Here is a 19,619-nt window from a genome sequence, read left to right as displayed (position 1 = left end):
TGAGCAAGCAGCAGCCTGACGTGGGGCTCGATCCCACAATCCATGAGATTATGGCCCAAGCTGAAACCGAGAGTCAGACATTTAACCAACTAAGCCACCCAGGTGCCCCAAAACTATTCCTGCTACTTACTTTGTGGGATGAGAAGAATTCTCTAACTTCTCTGTGCCTCACCTCTTTCACCTGTAAAGAGGGGGATTAAGAGCAGACTTGATGGGGGGGGGTGCGGAATAGGGACTTAGTCCAAACAAAGCCCTAGGTTCAGGGCCTGTCACTTGGTACGTGTCCAGCCGACGGTTCTCATCACTGGAGAGGCCAAAAAGCCCTAAGCTGGAAACCATCTTCAGTGTCGTTCGTACCATGCACTCTTTCTTCTTCAGTCTCTGCTGTTTCCAAAGCTCTGAGGTGTGGAGGACCCTGTGTTAATAGTCTCTCTCTCTTGGTAAGATGGAGATGTGCGTGAGGTCCAAGTCCACATCTGGGAATTTTAGGTTTCAAGAATGGGTATTTGAGTAACCACTCAGCCTTGTAGGGGCTCAGAGTTTTAATGTGTGAAACAAATGGAACCAGGTTACCCTTCTGACAGGAGTGAGCAAATAAGCTGTCTGATGTGTCCCAGCCACTGTGAGGGAGGAAAGACGTGCCTGTCAATTCCTCCCTCCCTGGGAGCGCTGCCGCAGGACTCCACCTGTGGAATGGCTGATTGCTGGAGAGAAAGTGGCCCCCGAGCCGCCTAGCCAGGCTGCAGAAACGGGACAGTAAAGGGGTGGGTGTGATTGCTGCTTGGAATTGTCAATGCTGTCGCCACTTAGCCACCATCCGGACTTCTTAGAGCCTTGGACTGGGAGAGAGGTCAAGAGATGGGCCTTTGGAAGGAATTATTCCTGTGCCCCCAGGAAACATTCCTCCATACAACAAGACAAATAGAATAGATAAAAATCCCCAAGTTGGTCATGCCCACCAACTGCAAACTAAAGAGCCCTGGGGCAAGGCCTTTGGGGATGTCTCTGAGCTGGGGCTAATGGTAAGAATTGGGGTGAGTGACTGCTCCTCCCACAACCCCCCACAACCCCCCCCACCCCACCCCACCCCCCATCAAAGCAGGAAGGTGACTGACTTAAGCTCACTCTGTGTTGCAGCCCTGGCCGCTCAGGCCTACGCCCTCAAGGAGGAGAACGACAGTCTCCGTTGGCAGCTGGATGCCTACAGGAACGAGGTAGAGCTGCTCAAACAAGAGAAGGAACAACTTTTTCGAACAGAGGAAACTGTCACCAAGGACCAGCAGCTCCAGTTCCTGCAGCAGACCATGCAAGGCATGCAGCAGGTACCAGGCCCAGATTTTGTTCTCTTTGGTCTGAGGGAGAGGGACGTGTGTGTTAAGTGGAAGAAAAATGGCAGCCATTTGCCAGGAAAGGTGAAGGAAAAGAAAGGACAACTGGACACTGAGTCGCAAGGAAAGGAAAGTGCTAGTGGGTGTTGGAGCAGAATGTGGAGAAACAGCAAAGCTAAAGAATTATGTTGAAGAAATATGCCCTTGAGGTTGGAAGCTAAGCGAGAGAATCGAGGAGGTGGAGGGGTTTGTGGCTGGAATTCAGCCTCGTGGCAAATGGTCAGAAAATCCTTACGGATCATGACGAGGGTGTTTTGTCCTTGAGAACTTCTAAGTTGAAAGCATGCCAACAGATTTTACAAAGGCATGGTGAGCTTGTTTCCAAGCTCCATGTAAATGTAAACGCTATTGTTTTCACTCCTTCTGGATTATAGGGAGGATATAGTTGGGTCTCATGAACATGCTACTGTGCAGTTAAGATGTTTATTGATGGAGTGGCTGAAGCACCAGAGTGGGCAATTTTGGGAACAGGGTGGTATCTGTGTTTTTGCGAAGGAGCGCCAGACTTTAGCCTCCCACACTGAAGCTAAAGATGTGTCTGTGGAAGTTGTTAGGAAGAGATAGGAGTCACTGGGCAATGGAGGAGGGAGAAGGAGCACAGATTGTGGGGGGTGAGAGGTTGAGGGGATGGGAGACCCCAGCACAGCAGATGGAGAATAGAATCAAAGATTCATAGCAGGATCGAGGTCTGAAAAATCTCAAGTGACTTGTGACAGAATTCTAGTGTTTGAGCCTTCAAGTTGCTATGGAACAATACGGCACAAATTTTTGTCACACATAGGTATCCTGTATTACCCCTCAGAATGTACAAACCTAACCACTCTTTTCTGGGGGGGAAAACTGTTTTTATTTAAACAGGGAAATGTAAATAGAATGATGGGCAACCAAACTATATAGTAAGTAGGATATTGTTTTAATTCCCCTGCTCTCCAAGATCAGGAGCACGAATTGCCTACAGAAGTGTCTTAATGATTAGAAGTAGCTGCTATAGAAAATTGGCCAAACAGGGAAAAATAATTTAGAGGAAAGGGTATAAAAAAAAGATGTGCAGACTGGGATAGAAACAAGTTAATGACTAAGTCACAGAAATTATGTCTTAAACATCTCCTGCCATTTTAAAGCCATTTTTGAGTCTTGGCTTTGAGTCCTAACTGGTTGATGTTTCACAGTGTGTGTTAGGCAAATCAGTGCAATTCGGAGGTCAGTGCTCGCCAGGAAAATGTCATTACAGTCGCTGCTCAGGTCCCTGCGCTTGGAAATGGGTGTAACAGCTCCTGTGCGAGGCTCCCGGGGTTGTACGCATGTCCCGACACTGGGTGTGCCTCGACGCCCCTGCCAGGAGAGCCTGTCAATTCCCCCAGAGTCGGCTATGCCAGGCCGAGACCACGGCTACCATCTCACACCTCATGCAAAGGGCCCTCTTTTCCTCTAGGAAAGTTTGCCTCAGTTGATAAAACTGTTATGATGCTCAAAGACTCATGTCTGAAGGCAGTCTGAGGAGATAGGGGGGAGCTCGTCAGTCAGGGAGAAGCATGCTGGGGAGTCAGTGCTGGGTCCTGGGAGCCTGGTCCACACAGGAGCCAAGGCAAAGGTCACCACAGAGCTGCAGCCCCTTAGAGGAAGTAAGTGTTCGGCTATTGCAGCCTCTGAGACATTGACAGAATCTTCTTGTCAATAGGAAGGGTACTTCAGTTTTGTTTTGTGGGATTTGGTTTCATAGGGTTTGGTTTGAACAATGGAAATGTGTCGTCTGAGTTCTGGAGGTAAGAAGTGCCAGATCCAGGTGGCGGCTGGCGTGGTTCTGCTGAGGGCTGCTCCCCATTCTGTCCCCTAGCTTACGGTGCTTTGCTGGCAGTCTTTGGTGGTCTTTGGTTTGTAGACACATCACCCTGCTTTCTGACTTCATTTCTTGCTGTGCATGCCAGCATCCACATTCCTGCTTTTTCTAAGGACACGATTTGTATAGGACCGAGGGGCCTGTGCTGTTCTAGTGTGACCTCATCTGAACTGATCAGACCTGTAATGACTTTTTTCCAAATAACATCACATTCTGAGGCACAGGGGGCTAGGATTTGAAAATGGAAATTTTGAGGGGACATAATTCAATCACTAATAGCCACATGGTAGGCAAATACACCTATTGAATGTCAGAATAATGGACACAAGCACAGAAGAAGGACTAACGTGGAGCCTGTGGGAGCTCTGGATTCTTGGACCATAGATAGGAAGCCAACATCCTAGAGGTATGTGTAGCTCCTTCTAGTAATGTGGGAAGCACTCCCTCAGTGACAAAAACTATGATTTTCATTTTAGTGGCTATTAGGTGGCTGCATGGCAGTCTTTCTGGCAACACAACTTTAATAATGTTCAAAAATATGTGCTTTTTCGGAGTCAATTTCTACCTTTATATCATTCTGAATAAATGACCATATCATGCTAATTTGAGCCCTACCACAAAGGATTCTGCTGATTTTTAAATTTCCTCTCGGTCTACCCACTATCCACTTTCTTAATTAGAAAACCATGATCTCACAGGAAAGTCAACAGCTAGAGGACAGGTTAGCCTCCCACACATTGTTGTTTCAGGAATTGATCTGTGGGAAATTATTTCTGTAACAAATAAAAGAAAATACAGTCTTCACAGCTTTTAAACTAGCCGGCCATTTTTAGAATTGCCCTCAAGTTTAGTCAAAAAGTTTTTATCCTTTCTTCTTTTAGTTTTTTAAAGATATTTTCACTGACATCATAGTTTCTCTTATGTTCATGAAGAAAATGTTATGGGCAGGGTTGCTAAGGCTAAAAACCCTTGGGTGACTTTGGTTGTTTCTGAGTCTACCCCAATATTACATGTGAGTCACCATTTAATATTAGAGATTTCACACAAAAGGAAATAATAGCTTGTATCCATGGTAACACTGTAGCCTTCACCTGATCTTAAGCTGGCAATGAAGTTAACCTGTGTCTGCCACAAGGAGAGTGAGGTTGTTGGCTTTCATTTGTATCTTTACGTATATAAAGAAAGGATATACCTATCTTAAACTCTCATTTATCTTCCAATTATCACACTGAATTTATTGAGGCAAAATTTACATATAATAAAAATATTCTTGTTAGGGCTGCAGTTCCATGAATTTTGACGAATTGATACCCTCATGAAACCACTACCACAATCAATATATAAAATTGTTCTATCACCCCCCCCCCCAAAAAAAATTCCCCTATCCCCCTTTTTAGTCAACCCAATTCCCAGCAACCACAGGTTTGTTTTCTACCTTTCATGGTTTTGCCTTTCCCAGAATGTTCTATAAGTGCAAGTATATAGAATGAAGAACTTTCGAGTCTGGCTTCGCTCAGCTAGCACAATGATTTAGAGATTCCTGCACATGGCCTAGCCATATGTATCAGTAGTTCATACTGATCAGACTACTGATAGTAGTTTTGACTAAATAGTAGTAAAGAAGAGCCATAATTTGTTTATCTATTCACCAGTTAATGGACGTATGGGTGGTTTCCTCTTTGGGGCTACGATGAATAAATGTGTTGCAAACATTCACTTACAAACTTTTTGTTTGGAATAAATTTTCATTCCACTTTGGTAAATACCTAGAACTAGAACTGCTGGGTCATATGGAAAGTATGCTTAACTTTTTTAAGAAATGGCTGGACTGTTTCCCAAAGTGTCTGTACCATCGTGCATTCCCTTGGAATACAGGAAAATTCCAGTCGTTCTGCATACTTGCAGTCAGTGCTTGGTAAGGTCGGTCTGTTTTGTTTTGTTTTATCTTTTTTAACCACTATAGTAAGGGTAGAGTATCTCAGTATGATTTTAGCCACACCTAAATTTAAACAATACTTGGATTTTCATTTGTGAGCATAGGCTAATATATTATATTTTTAAATAACCAATTGAAAAATCAATTCCTTTTGAAGCCTTTTGTAAATCATATTGACAGGACTGGTGAATATTCACATAACAACAGAATCCCATTATAAGCTGCTGATCATAAAACTGTGTGTGACTGACGATGATTATGTCAGAAGAGTCCCTCATAAATACTTTGAGCCAATGCTTTTTAATAGTGTTAGCAAATGTCATTTGAAGACCAGCTGTCTTTAGGCCAGTAAACCATGGCCCATGTAGAGCAGTGGGTTTCTAACACTCTTGGCTTGACATTAGTTAAAGACCAGGGCTAGTCAGCTGTCTTGACAACTTTTATTTAGCAAGATCAGGACAAACCTGGGAAAAAGAGGATTATTATAATTGACAGCATTTATGCTGGAAAAGGAATATTTGTATGAATTTTCTCTATATGTATTATAAACTCACTAATCTAAACTAATTTTAAAGAAGGAGACTGAGACATATAATACTATTATTTTCCTAAAATATATAGTAACCCCAGGTAGTTTGCCAAATGTCACTCAAGAACTGGTCCTTTGGGGGCAGTTATTAAGAAATAAAAGAAAGTTGTTAAAATGACATCGATGAGTATATCTGACCACTTAAGTAAAGCATCTCTTCTGAATCCTCTCTAAACTACTCAGTTGCTTTGTAAGTACTTTTTAAAAGAGATAATGAGGGGCATCTGGGTAACTCAGTCGGTTTGGTGGCTGATTCTTGATTTTGGCTCAAGTCATGATCTCAGGGCCCTGGGATAGAGCCCCATGTTGGGCTCTGTGCTCAGCAGGGAGTCTGCTTGAGGACTCTGTCTCCCTCTGCACCTCCCCCAGTTAGCTCACTCCCTCTCTCTGAAATAAATAAATAAATAAATGTAAACATAAGCAAATGTAAATAAAAGAGACCATGAAATTTTGTGCTCATTTCCACTCCCATGTTCCCACATAGTGAAGTCTCGTGCACACAGGTCAAAGCCAGGATGAGGATTGTGGCAGCAGGAGTGGTGCTATTGGTGGCGGTGATGGTGGCTGTGGGGAAGGTGGTATTTTTGACCATTAGAAAATCTTAGGGAAAGACAGGTAAAATGAGCATATTCCAGAAATTTTCAGAGGATTTAAAACAAAAAGTTTTTTTCTGAAACATAAAATGCACTTCCCTTAAAAATTACAAAAATCATCTGAAGCCCAGCAGGCCCGCTGCTCCCAGCAGGCTTCAAGAGTGCTGGGAGAAGGTGCTGGGAAGAGCCTGGGGAAGGTTTTATAGGCAAAGAACACAGACAGATGTAGTAGGCGTTTGCCATGGGAGTTTCTCTCTTTCTTGGATAATTTTTCACTTTTGTTTTCAGTTTCTATTTTCTTTCTGAAATGCCCACCAGTCAGATAACAGACCTTTACCAGGCTGATGCTAATGTGCCCGTTACCCATTTTTCTCCTGTTATCTGTTTAAACTGTATCCTTGCCACTGAAGGTTCTGTTTGATCATTGTGTTATTTCCAAGCGTTATTTTTTGTCTTCGATTATTTTCTCTTTGTACACGTTTATTTTTTTGGTTTCAATATCTTCTCAAATCTTTTTGAGAATACTAATTAGAATACTTGAAATTCTGTTTGTTCCTGAGCCATTTCTATTTATTCCAGGATTGGGTCTTTGGTTTGGTGTCTCTGTCTGTCTTTTTGCTGCTGCAGGTTTCTTCTCGTGTGGTGGTGTTGGTTGGTTTGCTTCCATTTAGCAGCTGACTTCCCCCGGGAGCCATGGGGGCAGGCGTGTTCCCGGCTGGGCATACCCCGCTTACCCCTTACCCCTCAGCCCCCCAGCCATGGCTCCATGCGGTGGCGCTTTGATGGCCAGGCATCACTTGCAGGACATTTGGGGATCCCACAAATGCCAGAATCTGTCCCATATGAGAACTTCCTGGAAGTCTCTTCCCATTCTCTTCACTCTTTTAAGTTTACTCAACAACAGCCAGCTTAACTGAGTTTCTGGAGGAAGGAAAACCAAAGAGCAGACACATGTTCTGTGTCTGACATCTTGGATATTCAAGAACCTGTTTCAGGGGCTTTGAACTTTAGTCCTCTGATGAATTCTCTATTTCTTTCTATCTTTATTTTTCTTTTCTTTTCTTTTCTTTTTAAGATTGTATTCATTTATTTGACAGAGAGAAAGAGCACGGCAGGGGGAGTGGCAAGCAGAGGGAGAAGGAGAAGCAGGTTCCGCACAGAGCAGGGAGCCCAATGCGATGCGGGCCTTGATCCCAGGATCCTGAGATCATGACCTGAGCCAAAGGCAGACACTTAACTGACTGACCCACCCAGGTGTCCCTGATGAATTCTTGGTTAAGGTGTGGGCCAGTGAGGTGGCCAGGGGGAAGGTACGGCAAATTATTCTGGCTGTCCTGAAATATATGAGGAAAGCGAGAAGTGCAAGCTTATCTTACAGATGTCTGGGAGGAGTTGGCATAGGGACTTAAGGCAGCATATTTGAAATGGAGTAAAGATAGCTGCTTCAGGACGAGGGGGCAGAATAACAAATTAGGAGGGTTGTTTAGGGTAGAGGAAAGGGAGACAAACTGGAAGAGGCTGAAATCTGGAATAACGATAGAGAAATGGTTATTTATCCACTCTGTTTTGGGGTTTTGTCCTGGAGGAATAAAAGCAGCAGGGAATTGAGAAAAGGACCTGATGGGATGAAGGGGGCCAAGCATCAGCTCACAGGGCTGTGCAGAGAGTAGAGGAGAAGAAGCTGTTCTGGAGGGAAGGAGAAGGATGTGCAGAGGTCACGGAAGAGACAGTGGGAAGAACAGTTCTTCTGTAGTTTAGAAAAAAAAAAAAGGAAGAAGACAGAAATGTAAACATAGAAGAATGAGGAAAAGGGAAAAAGGTATTTTCTAAAAGAAGAAATTCAACATTTTTATAATGGTAAATTATATTTTAAGAACTTTTATGAAATATTTAGACAGGTGAACTAAGGGTTGATAAGTTTGGAATTTCAGCTACAATGTATTATGGGGATTCCTTCTCAGCAGGGTTTATGAACCTCAAAAATGTTCAGTTAGAAGGAAGAAATAGCACATACATCATGATCTGGTTGTTTACTCATTCAGGAAGAAGCCTGTAACAACATTATCAGAATATCTTTAATGTACAAAAACATCAGTACAGAAAATAATTTGGTATCACGGCATAGGGCAAGAAAAATCACATTATTTAGAAAAGAGGAAATCAAAATCACATTATTACAGTGTAGAGAAAAAGGCTTTCTTTCAGACTTTCATGTGTAGATAGTAAAACCTTTAATCTTAAAAAGTTCAAAAACTATGTGTGTACAAAAGCACAGACCGATCTGGACCCGAGACAACCAAGGGCTGCGGGGACACACCCTATGCTGGTCTGATTCTATTTCAGCTTCCTCACCGACATCTTTTTCTTTCTGAATAGAAAACAACTCCTAAGACATTGTCCACATTCATATTAAAAGTCTTTGACATTTTACTAGAATCAGAAAGTGTATAAAACATACACATCTCTCTCAGATGGTGTGGCTTTTAAAAGGTTTAAGGCCTGGACCTCAAGGTTCACCACAGCCAAATTTGGGGTCCACTATTGTCTTTTTTTTTTTTTAACTTCAATTCCCCAGAGTGTGTACTTTCATTTTCTATCCATTTGTCACCGAGGTGTCTTGGGGTGATGCAGTATAATGGAGACAAGGACGATAATCCTCATTTATAATTCAATGTTCCCTTTCATGAGGCTCCTTAAAAGTGACAGGTGGCGCTCCCCCCAGCAGCTTGTGTATTTTCTAGCATTTGCAGATTCAGTCCCAGGCACATCTGAATAGTGTGTACATCCCACTTCAGTGTGAGACCCTTAGAAGGTCATTAGGTACATTTGGAACCAGAAATAAAAACTGATTCACCAGGGTGCCTGGGTGGCTCAGTCAGTTAAGCATCTGCCTTTGGCTTGGGTCATTATCCCTGAGTCCTGGGATAGAGCCCCATGTCAGGCTCTCTACTCAGTGGGACACCGCTTCTCTCTTTTCCTGTCACTTTCCCCACTTGTGCTCTCTCTCTCTCTCTTTCTGACAAATAAATAAAATCTTTAAAAAAAAAAAAGTCGGGGGTACCTGGCTGGCTCAGTGGGTTAAGTGTTTGCCTTGGGCTCAGGTCATGATCTCAGGGTCCTTGGGATGGAGCCCTGTAGCAGGGAGCCTGCTTCTGTCTCATTGCATTATATGTGATATGCTGTAAGTTGCTTTCTCTCTCTCTTCCTGCCTCTCTGCCTACTTGTGATCTCTCTCTCTCTGTGTCAAATAAATAAATAAAATCTTAAAAAAAAAAAAAAAAGACGAAGAAAGAAAGCCATTCTGCGATTCTTGGCCCAGCACTTTCCATTACAGAGCCCTACCTGTTGGAAATGATCATACCTAACAGTTGCACCTGGGTTGGGAAGTTTCAAAAGCACATTCCCATTTGACTCTGGACAAGATTAAAAAAAAAAAAAAAAAAAAAAATGGGAAGCAACAATAAGGGAGGGGAAACCTCCCTGCATTTTTTCTTTTAGCAGTCTCAAACGAGGATGGGCCATGGGGTATCTTGCCATTCTCACGGGACAGAGACCATAAGATAAGGAAGGAGATCAGCTAGTTGCCTCTTTGCTAGCTGAGCATGCCAGGCTTTTGCACAAGGAAATGAAAACCCTGAACCGATAGAAGGAAACGTTGGCTCCTGTTTTCTGGGCCACTTGGCGTCGTCAATCAGCCCGTCTGAACCTAAGGGTTCTTCCTACAGATGACAGGTGGTCCACCCTCAGTCAGAGGCTCTTGCAATCAAAGGAGATCAAGTCGGTGAACACAGTTTGGACAGCTATTACACGAAGCATGAATGCCCCATTGTACATAAAAATATGAAGAAATGTAGAGGTTTAAGAGAAGACCCAGGATTTGGAGAGCAAGTCTGGACAAATCGACAAGTGGGAGTTTGCTGATAGTGGGGGGGGGGGGGGGCTTGTAGTTGCTCCTACACCCCTGTGCTGGCGAGGCCTGTCCCCAGGGCTAATTCACATCCCTGCCCCCAGGGCTCCCAGTGCACTAGCACTTGAACTCTGAGTGCTTATCTCAGCTTCTCATGGTGACAGAGAGATGTCCAGTGACTTGCCCAGGGTACAGAATGTTCCTGGCAGATTCAGAACACCAACCCAGGTCTGTCTGTCACAACCCCTGCATTCTATCTGTTCCAACAAAACTTCCCACAGGGTCCTCTGTAAGGGGTGCTCCAGACCTGTAGTCATCAGGAGAGCAGAAGAGCAGAAAGCTCGGCTCTTCCTGTGCTTGTCGATTGCTAGAAATATCACTGGCAAGAACCCGCTGCTTGTTTTCCGACTCAATCCTAGTCCCAGATTGGGTCTTCCCATTAGCCGAATGAGAGCTAGCAAAAAGAAAATAACATACATGTGGCTTTTATTTATTAAATGTGAACTTGGAAAATAAATCTCTTCACTTCAGGGAAGGAAAAAAGCAGCCCTAATAAAATTTAACTATGGGAGGCTTCATCTCATAATTAGTTACCCTGCTCTTCCATTAATTAATGTGAACATCAAATGCATCCTCATTAGTAATCATCCCTTCTAAAAATAATGAGGCTAGCAGCCGAATCAATGGAGGAGCCAGGGGTAGAAATAATGACATTACCCTGCAGACCATTAAAATCATTTGGCTTCTACCTTTGACTGCTTTCCCGGACATCTGCCGCGGGAACTAGCTGATCTCCCCAAGACTTGTAGCCATTCCCAGGCTAAAGCAACTCTGCTTTCCCACCACTGTCAGCTGCAGTCCTCGGATGACCTTCGAACGACCCTCCCTTCCGCCACCTCCTTTGGAAATTGCCTCCTGACTTCAAGGCCCTAGCACACCAAGAATACCAGATTTATAGCGAAATGGATCTTTTCTTAAATGTAGTAAATCAAAACAGGCCTCGGCGCCAGACACGCACTGGCCTTTCCCTCCGTCCGATCTTTGTCGTCTCTCCCTCCAGCCATGGACGCTGAAATGAATCCCTGTGCTCTGGCCTTGACTTCTCTCTGAAGCCTGCCAGCACGCAGAGTCAGCCTTCTGCCCGCGGCGGCCGGAATCCGGCCGGCACATACTGCTGCCTCTGTACAGCAGGTGTCGTGCTCCCGGCCAGACTGCTGTCATTACCAGCTCTCACACTGGGCTGCGCGGGGAGGAAACCGGCCTGGGGGCTTTCTCTGTGCAGCTGGTGAGAAGAGGAAACAGGAGGGTGGAAGACCAGCCAATCATCTCCTCCTCCTCTTCCTCCTCCCCCTCCCCCGCTCCTCCTCATCCTCTCCCCTTCTCCCCTTCCCTTCCCCCTCCTCCTCCTCCTCCTGGAAAAGGAGCACCCATGGAGCCAATGCAGGGAGAACCCTGGTGGACGCGACAACACGACGCGGAGACCAAGAAGGAAGGAGAGGAATGAGTCCGGGGGTGGGGCGGGATCCTCTTTAGGAAGATGAATGTGGGTGGGAGTTGCAGTTCTTCTGGGTCTGGGTTTGTCATTTTAATTTTTGTTTTATTTTCCTTTTCACAAAAGAATACGGGCTCCGTGCAGCAAACTTGGAAACCTAAAAGAAGCCTATAAAGGAGACAGCATTCCTCACGGCCCCTCCCAGATGCAACAGTTGTTAACCATTTCCTTATATCCTCTCAGGCTTCCTCTCTAAGGTGCACTGGCACAGCGAGGGGTCGTCGTGCCCCAGATCATGCCCACTGACCAGTGCGACAGCCACATTCACTCAGCTCACGTTTCTGGAATTGTCCCCCAAGGGTGCGATTGGGAATTCAGCTCTGAGATCTTAGATGGTTAGTTAAAGACTATGTTTTCTCCTCCGTTTAACAAAGCACCCTGAATAGTCATCAAGGGAGATGTAAACAAAGTTAGTGCCCAATCTGGCCCTCACTTGATAGACCACCCGCTTCATTCCCTGGATCACTGGCAAGACCCGGACTGCTCAGTTCTTATCTTGATGGCGAATCCTCAGGGTGCCGGTTACCTCTCCAGTTTTAGTACTCCAGTGTGTCTCTGCGCTGCCTCCTCTCTCCCTCCCTCCCTCTCCATCTCACATACACCCTCAGTAAACAGCGACAGCAGCTCTATTATTTTCTGGCCGTACTGGGAGGGTAGAAGAGCCGAGAGGCTATTTGAACTCGGGTTGTAGGTTTCCAAGGAAAGGTGTTACCAGTAGTGCTTATAAGTGAACGACGAGCAGAGTGACATTTCAGAGCTGTATTGTCACTTTTCTAATTCCTTTTGTTCTCTTAATTTATTCTGCTGTCCTCCTTGCCTACACATTCCATCTCTGGCATCCGCCATCGCCCCCACCTTATTCATTGACACCTGCTATGGCTCCCGTATTCCGGTCAGAGGACTTGCATTAGCGATTGTGGGTGGGGGGCTCTTAAAGGTGTGTATTTTCACCCATGCTTTGCATTTTATCTTGAGTAAGTCCTTTCCTGAGCCCGTGTATTATACGCATTTCAATCATTTCAGCACAGACTGGTACTCTGCGATTTCGTCCTCCACTAGTTCTCTGCGCACCTTGTCTTCTTTTCTCCTGGGCTGGTATTTCTTCCCCCATGGTTTGTATCTCTTTATTTTTTGCTAAAGATTTTATTTATTTATTGGACAGAGAGAGCACATGAGTAGGGGGAAGGGCAAAGGGAGAGGGAGAGAGACTCTCAAGCACACTCCGCACTGAGTTTGGATCCTGACACAGGACACGATCTCACAACCCTGAGATCATGACCTGAGCTGAAATCAAGAGACAGGCACTTAACCACCCCCAGTGGTTTGTAGGTCTTAAATTGTGCTACTCACAATGACCTCAGGAGGGTTTTGGTAATGACTTAACTGTAAAGTTTATTTAAAAAGCTGTGGTGCTGAGTTTCTCTTTACAAAATAATCCTCCCCGCCATAATCCTCCTGTTTGTCATTTGGGGAGAAGGAAAAGTGGGGGTGGGTTATAATGTAGTTTTCCTACTCTACACCTGATGATACGAGCTCTTCAGAGAATCGCCAGGTCACTGAAGGGGCACTCCCTGGTCCATGCCCTCCCCTGCGGGCCCTCGGGTCTTAGTCATCTTTTCTGCCCAGCTGGTAACTGACAGATTTTCTTTTAAGTCCACAATTTTCTGGCCATTTTTCATGCGAAATCCATGCTTTGCTTTGGCTATGGGGGCCACACACACTAAAAAAGCAAGGTAGAATAAAATGATAATGGAAATTCTGTTTTGTATATAAAATCTGGGCTGGATATATAGTCTCAGTTTTACCACTGTTGTTATAGCAAAAGAACCAAAAAATACAGAATATTAAGACCAGGAAAGGCATTGATGATTCCCTAATCCAGCATTACTTCCTAGTTATAATCAAATGGAGAGGTTAAGTCACTGAGTTAAGTGCCCCACGGCACTGTGTCCCCTCCACTGCCCAGGGCTCCCAGTTTCCTGTTCTCGGGTCCTCACTCTGCCTCCCCCTACTTGACTTGCATTCTGAGAACCTTTTCCTTACACACTCATTTGTATCTCTCTGTCTCCCATGCCTATGAAAAATGAGTTGAGGCACAGGGGCCATTTTCCCCCGACGGGTTAAATGAGTATTCATTTCTTTTTTCTTCTGACATCACAGTTGAAACTAACGCTAGCGCCTGAGACCAGTCTCTTAGGGCTAATGTAGTTGTTCGTATCCAACCACTATCTGAATAAATGAATGAAGAAAATAAATTGTTGAGTCACCGCACACAATTTATTGTGTGACAGAAAACTCTCAACCAGCTTCCCTCTTTCCTCATCTCTGCTGTATTCCCTAGGCATGCCCAAACAAGTAATAATCTCATCTCACTGACTGGATAGAACTGGCCTTCTGAGAAGTCCTGGTTGACATATTAGCATTGATCAAGTCCTTCTGTCTTCAGAGGTCATAAATGCTCTCTGCTGGCACGGCAGGTCCCTGGGGGTAGGGGTACTAGTTCCTGACCTTCTCAGCATGGCCAATGAGGCTCTGGGCTCCCAGAGATGGCCCCAGCCTCAGGCAGTAAGCTCGGAGTTTCCACTCACGCTGACTGCATGTGTGTGCAGTCCCAAATGTTTCTGTGAAGAAAACATCTTTCTATGGTCCAAAAGCTCTCACAGCTTTAATGGGTCCTAAGAGATGACATTTTTATTTGTACCATGCTTATTAAGGAACCAGGGATTAGAAACCATAGGGAAGAAGCCTCCAAACCAGAAGTTCTTAACATATTTCTTCCTAATGTTGAAGGTGACATTATGTGACAAATTGAGACTGGAACGACAATGGGGAACAAGCCCACCCCACTCTATTGTAAAAAACCCTAAAATAGTCAGGAAATAAGGACATTTTTCTAAACAGCTCTGCTGTTCCCTCCCTCTTGCTGTAGCTGCCAATGTTTTCAGTCTACGAAGCATTTCCATACCACTCAGCCCATATAGGCTTGGGACGTGAATGCAAAACTGTACTTTTCAAATATACCTGGAACATTTACAAAGTGCATCTTTTTTTTTTTAATATTTGAATCAACAGCACTTTATTTATTAAGTAGTGGCACATACTGTTGAAAAAGACTTCTTTAAATAAGTTTCATTTAGCTAAATGCAAGAAAAGCAAAATCAAATATGCATCTTATACTACATTTTATTTTTTACAAAGCTTTTTAAAATTGCAATAGCTTTTGTTTTTTAATTTAATTTTATTTTTTCAGTGTTCCAAGATTCAACTGTTTATGCACCATACCCAGTGCTCCATGCAATACATGCCCTCCTTAATACCCACCACCAGGCTAACCCATCCCCCTCTCCTCCAAAACCTCCAGTTTGTTTCTCAGAGTCCATAGTTTCTCATGGTTCATCTTCCCCTCTGATTTCCCCCAATTCACTTTTCCTTTCTTCTCCCAATGTCCTCCATGTTATTCCTTATGCTCCAAAAGTAAGTGAAACCATATGATAATTGACTCTCTCTGCTTGACTTATTTCACTCAGCATAATATCCTCCAGTCCCATCCATGTTCATATAAACGTTGGGTATTCATCCTTTCTGATGGAGGCGTAATATTCCATTGTATATATAGACCACATCTTCTTTATCCATTCATCTGTTGAAGGGCATCTTGGCTCTTTCCACAGTTTCACGACTGTGGCCATTGCTGCTATGAACATTGGGGTACAGATGGCCCTTCTTTTCACTACATCTGTATCTTTGAAGTAAATACCCAGTAGTGCGATTGCAGGGTCATAGGGAACCTCTATTTTTAATTTCTTAGGAATTTCCACACTGTTTTCCAAAGTGGTTGCACCAACTTGCATTCCCACCAACAGTGTAAGAGGGTTCCCCTTTCTCCATGTCCTCTGCAACAATTGTTGTTTATTGTCTTGTTAATTATACTACATATTAAAGCACATCTCAACACATTTCCAAGGAGCACTATCATATTTTCTGACCACAACAAAACTGTTAGAAATCAGTATTACTAAAGATAACTAAAACAAATCCTATGTATTTGGAAATTTAAAAGCATACATCTAAATCCACAAGTCCAAAGGAATCAGAAATGTAATTTTAAAATACTTACAAGTAATTGATAATTAAAATACAACATAGCAAACCTTGTAGGATGCAGCTGAAACAGAACCTAGAGGAAAAAAAATTTTTTTAAATGCATGTTTAAGGAAAAAAGAAAAGCATAAACAGGAGTAAGCATCCAACGTTTTCTAAAAAATAATAAACTCAAAGAAGGAAGGAAGGATAAAAACAAGGAGAGAAATGACTAAAAGAGCAAGCTGTCCTCCAGTACAGAAGGTCAACAAAGCTAATGCTATTTTTTTGAAAAGACTAATAAAATGGAAAATCTTTAGTAGTATGAATTGCAATAAAAGAAGACCAGATAAATAATATTAAAAATTAAAATGAAAGGGATGCCTGCGTGGCCCAGTGGGTTAAGCCTCTGCCTTCAGCTCAGGTCATGATTTCAGGGTCCTGGGATCAAGTCCAGCATTGAGCCTGCTTCCCCCATCCCCTGCCTGCCTCTCTGCATGCTTGTGGTCTCTGTCAAATAAAGAAAATCTTTTAAAAAAATTAAAATGAGGAATAACTACAGACATATGAGAAAATCAGAAATATCTTTATGACAAATTCTTAAACTTTGGTGACATGGATAAATTCCTATAGGAAAAAAAAAAAAATACCTTACCAAAAAAAATCAGGAAGGAATTAAAAGCCTGAGCCATATCATTAAAAATCATTAAAATCTTGGGACTCCTGGGTAACACAGTCAGTCAAGCCTCTGACTCTTGATTTTAACTCAGGTCATGATCTCAGGGTCCTGGGATCAAGGCCCATGTTAGGCTCCATGCTCAGTAGGTAGTCTGCTTGAGATTCTGTCTCTCCCTCTGTCCCTCCCCCCCGCCACACCCCCCCCCACACATGCTTTATCTCAAATAAATAAAACTTTTTTAAAAAAATTATTAAAATCTTAGCATCAGAGCAAGAGTCCCAGAATGGATTTACAGTCAAGTTTTACCATTCGAGGAGGATTATGCCAGTCTTTTACAAACTCATTCAGAGAACAGAAAAGAAGGAAACGTGTTTTCACTAATTCATAAGTCTAGGATACTTGATACCAAAAAGGGGCAAGGACAGAGGGAGAAAAAAAAAAAAAAAAAAGAGGGGTCAGGGGGATTATAAGTCAGTCTCACTTAGGAACATTGATTTAAAATTCCTTTTTTAAAACTAACTTAATCTGGTATTTTATAAACCACCCTATTGGATTCATCACAGGAATACAAGGTTAGTTCAACATTACAAAAGTCTATTAATGTAATATATCCCATTAACAGGATTGAACCAGAATTGAACCAGAATAATCAGTTTAGTAGCTAGAGAATACCAATTTATGATTTAAAACTAACACAACAAAGGAAAAACTAAAGATTTAAGAACTTTGATTAAAAGAGAACTTTATTCAGGAGCCCGGGTGGCTCACTTGTTAAGCGTCTGCCTTCAACTCAGATCAGAAACCCCAGAGTCCTGGGATGGAGTCCTGCATCAGGCTCCCTGCTCAGTAGAAAGCCTGCTTCACCCTTTCCCACTCCCCATGTTTGTGTTCCCTCTCTCGCTGTGTGTCTCTCTCTGTCAAATAAATAAATTAATTAAATAAACAAAAAAGAACTTTCTTATCTGGTTGAAGATGATCCACAGTGAACTCGGTGGTAAAACAAGTGATTATTTTCTAACCCTCCCCAAGTAATCCCAACATAATCTTTCTTAATCCTGATATAATTACTTGGGCTATAATGTAACTGCCTTGAATGACTTGCTCTGTATCACGATTTATATTTTTAAATTATCATCTGGAAGCAGAAAAATGATTACTGCCCAAAGTCTGCCAGCAGACCCTAAAAATGTGGTTTCCCTATTCTTTCTTTTTGAAATATTTTAAGTTGGGGCTGCTGGGTAGCTCAGTGGGTTAAACCTCTGTCTTCAGCGCCGGTCATGATCTCAAGGTCCTGGGATCAAGCCTCTTGTCGGGCTCCCTGCTCAGCAGGGAGCCTGCTTCCCCCTCTCTCTCTGCCTGCCTCTCTGCCTACTTGTGATTTATCTCTCTCTGTGTCAAATAAATAAATAAAATCTTTAAAAAAAAAAAGAAAAATTCCAAGTCATTAACACTACCTTTGGTATTATCCCGTGTTTCTAGGATGCTCACTCCACCAGCTTTTTATCATGGATAATGATGTTTTCTGTGCCATCATGGTCAGGAGAAGTCTTTGAGCTGACTTTGGCAAACCCACAATGGAAACTTTTGTTAAAATGACACGGGTGCAAGTGGTGTTCAAGTGCATGTAGTCGCCAATCTTGAGCGAGAGGACTGCTGAGGCTGGAGGAATGCTTCATGGGGTAGACAGATATTAAGTGTAAAGCTACAGCTCTAATTTCTGTTCATTTGTATACCTTGGGAGCCTTTCTTGCTGTTACCGTTCATGGCCATGCTGACACCATTTGTGGCAAAGGGTCTGAGTAATTCAGATCGCTTCTTTAAAGCTCCCTATATTGAGTGTTTCCGTAGCAGAGAAGATTGGTTTAAAATGGTCATTTTCTGTCTGTACTTTTGCGATCCAGGCAAGATGGGTGGTGCTGTATTTTATTTTACCAGCTAGAGTTCAGCTGCAGGTGTTGAGAATATATATGCCACGCTTCACAGTGACAGGGTGTGTTGAAGCTTTCTGTTGTTGCTGGTGCTGTTTCTTTCCCCTTAAAGACAGCGTGCAGTTCAGAGAAAACCTGAGGTAGCTGGGGGCCCCGGAGCTGTCACACTGACCACCTGTGGTGGTTAAAGCTCCTCAGGGAAACTCTCTTCATTGCGCCCACACCTGTCTAACTAGGGCTCAGCCCTGGAGGAGAGAATGGGGGAAATGTGGAGATCTCCAAAGGTGCTAGTTGCAATGAGACTCCTAACATGTGGGCTTGCAGACCAGGCTAAATGTATCAAAATAACTTGGAGCCTTTGGGGAAGCCAGCAGACTTCCTCTGCCTCACTCCTCTGTGATAGATGAACATGCCCGTTTATTTGCAGAGCTTGTCCCAGTGGAACCTAAAGATTCAAAGTGCTAGTAAGTTCAAGGGCTGTTCTTTATTCTGATCCTGCCCCTAGATGTCCTAGTGTCCTAGTTATAAAGAAATGGTTAACTTGTGTTAACAAAGGAGATGTGGGAATATAATCATTGAATTAAGGCACTTTGTTAAAGTTCAGCGGTGACTAGCAGGTAAGTAATGTGGGTGGTGGAGGCCTTCTAGACACACAGCAGAGAAAGTTCTCCATCCTTCGGCATCTATGGCTGACACAGAGAACGTACCGCTATACTCTCTCACTTCATTTTTCTGCAGACCATGTTAGAGCATTACAATTTCTCACCATTAGGATTCAAGTAAAAACTCTTAAGACTGCAACACATGTTTTTATCCCATAACCATTAAGTCAAAAGCTGCTTTCCTAAAACTACAAGCCAGGAAGTCAGTGATGGTGGTAACACCTGATGTTAATGAGTCTAGAAGGAGCACGGTTTGGCTCTTCAGGAGCTAAACTGAATGAGGCCCAAATCATTTTGTATAAGCCAAAGATGGCCACAGGACTTCGGTCAAAAGTCACCCATAAAGGGTTTTCTAGCTCTAAGCTCTGACCATGTCTGGGTTATAAACCCTGCAAAGAAAGAACAAATCTCTATTGGCCTTTGGGGCACAGTGCAAGACCCAGCTGTTCAATCAAGTTCTTGTTTGAA

General features: G+C 43.4%; 1 protein-coding gene across 13 annotated transcripts in view; it reads left to right on the top strand.

The window, feature by feature from the left end:
* ENOX1 (ecto-NOX disulfide-thiol exchanger 1) overlaps positions 1-19,619 on the top strand; it is a 572,082-nt gene that overhangs the window by 468,298 nt on the left and 84,165 nt on the right. For all 13 annotated transcript variants that reach the window (XM_059144563.1, XM_059144567.1, XM_059144559.1 and 10 more), the window contains one exon: positions 1,138-1,322. In XM_059144563.1, the coding sequence (XP_059000546.1) occupies positions 1,138-1,322 (185 nt within the window). The remainder of the gene's footprint in view (positions 1-1,137; positions 1,323-19,619) is intronic.

Source organism: Mustela lutreola, chromosome 13 (genome assembly GCF_030435805.1).
Source record: "Mustela lutreola isolate mMusLut2 chromosome 13, mMusLut2.pri, whole genome shotgun sequence".
NCBI lineage: Eukaryota > Metazoa > Chordata > Mammalia > Carnivora > Mustelidae > Mustela > Mustela lutreola.
This window is presented reverse-complemented; position numbering and strand designations above follow the sequence as displayed.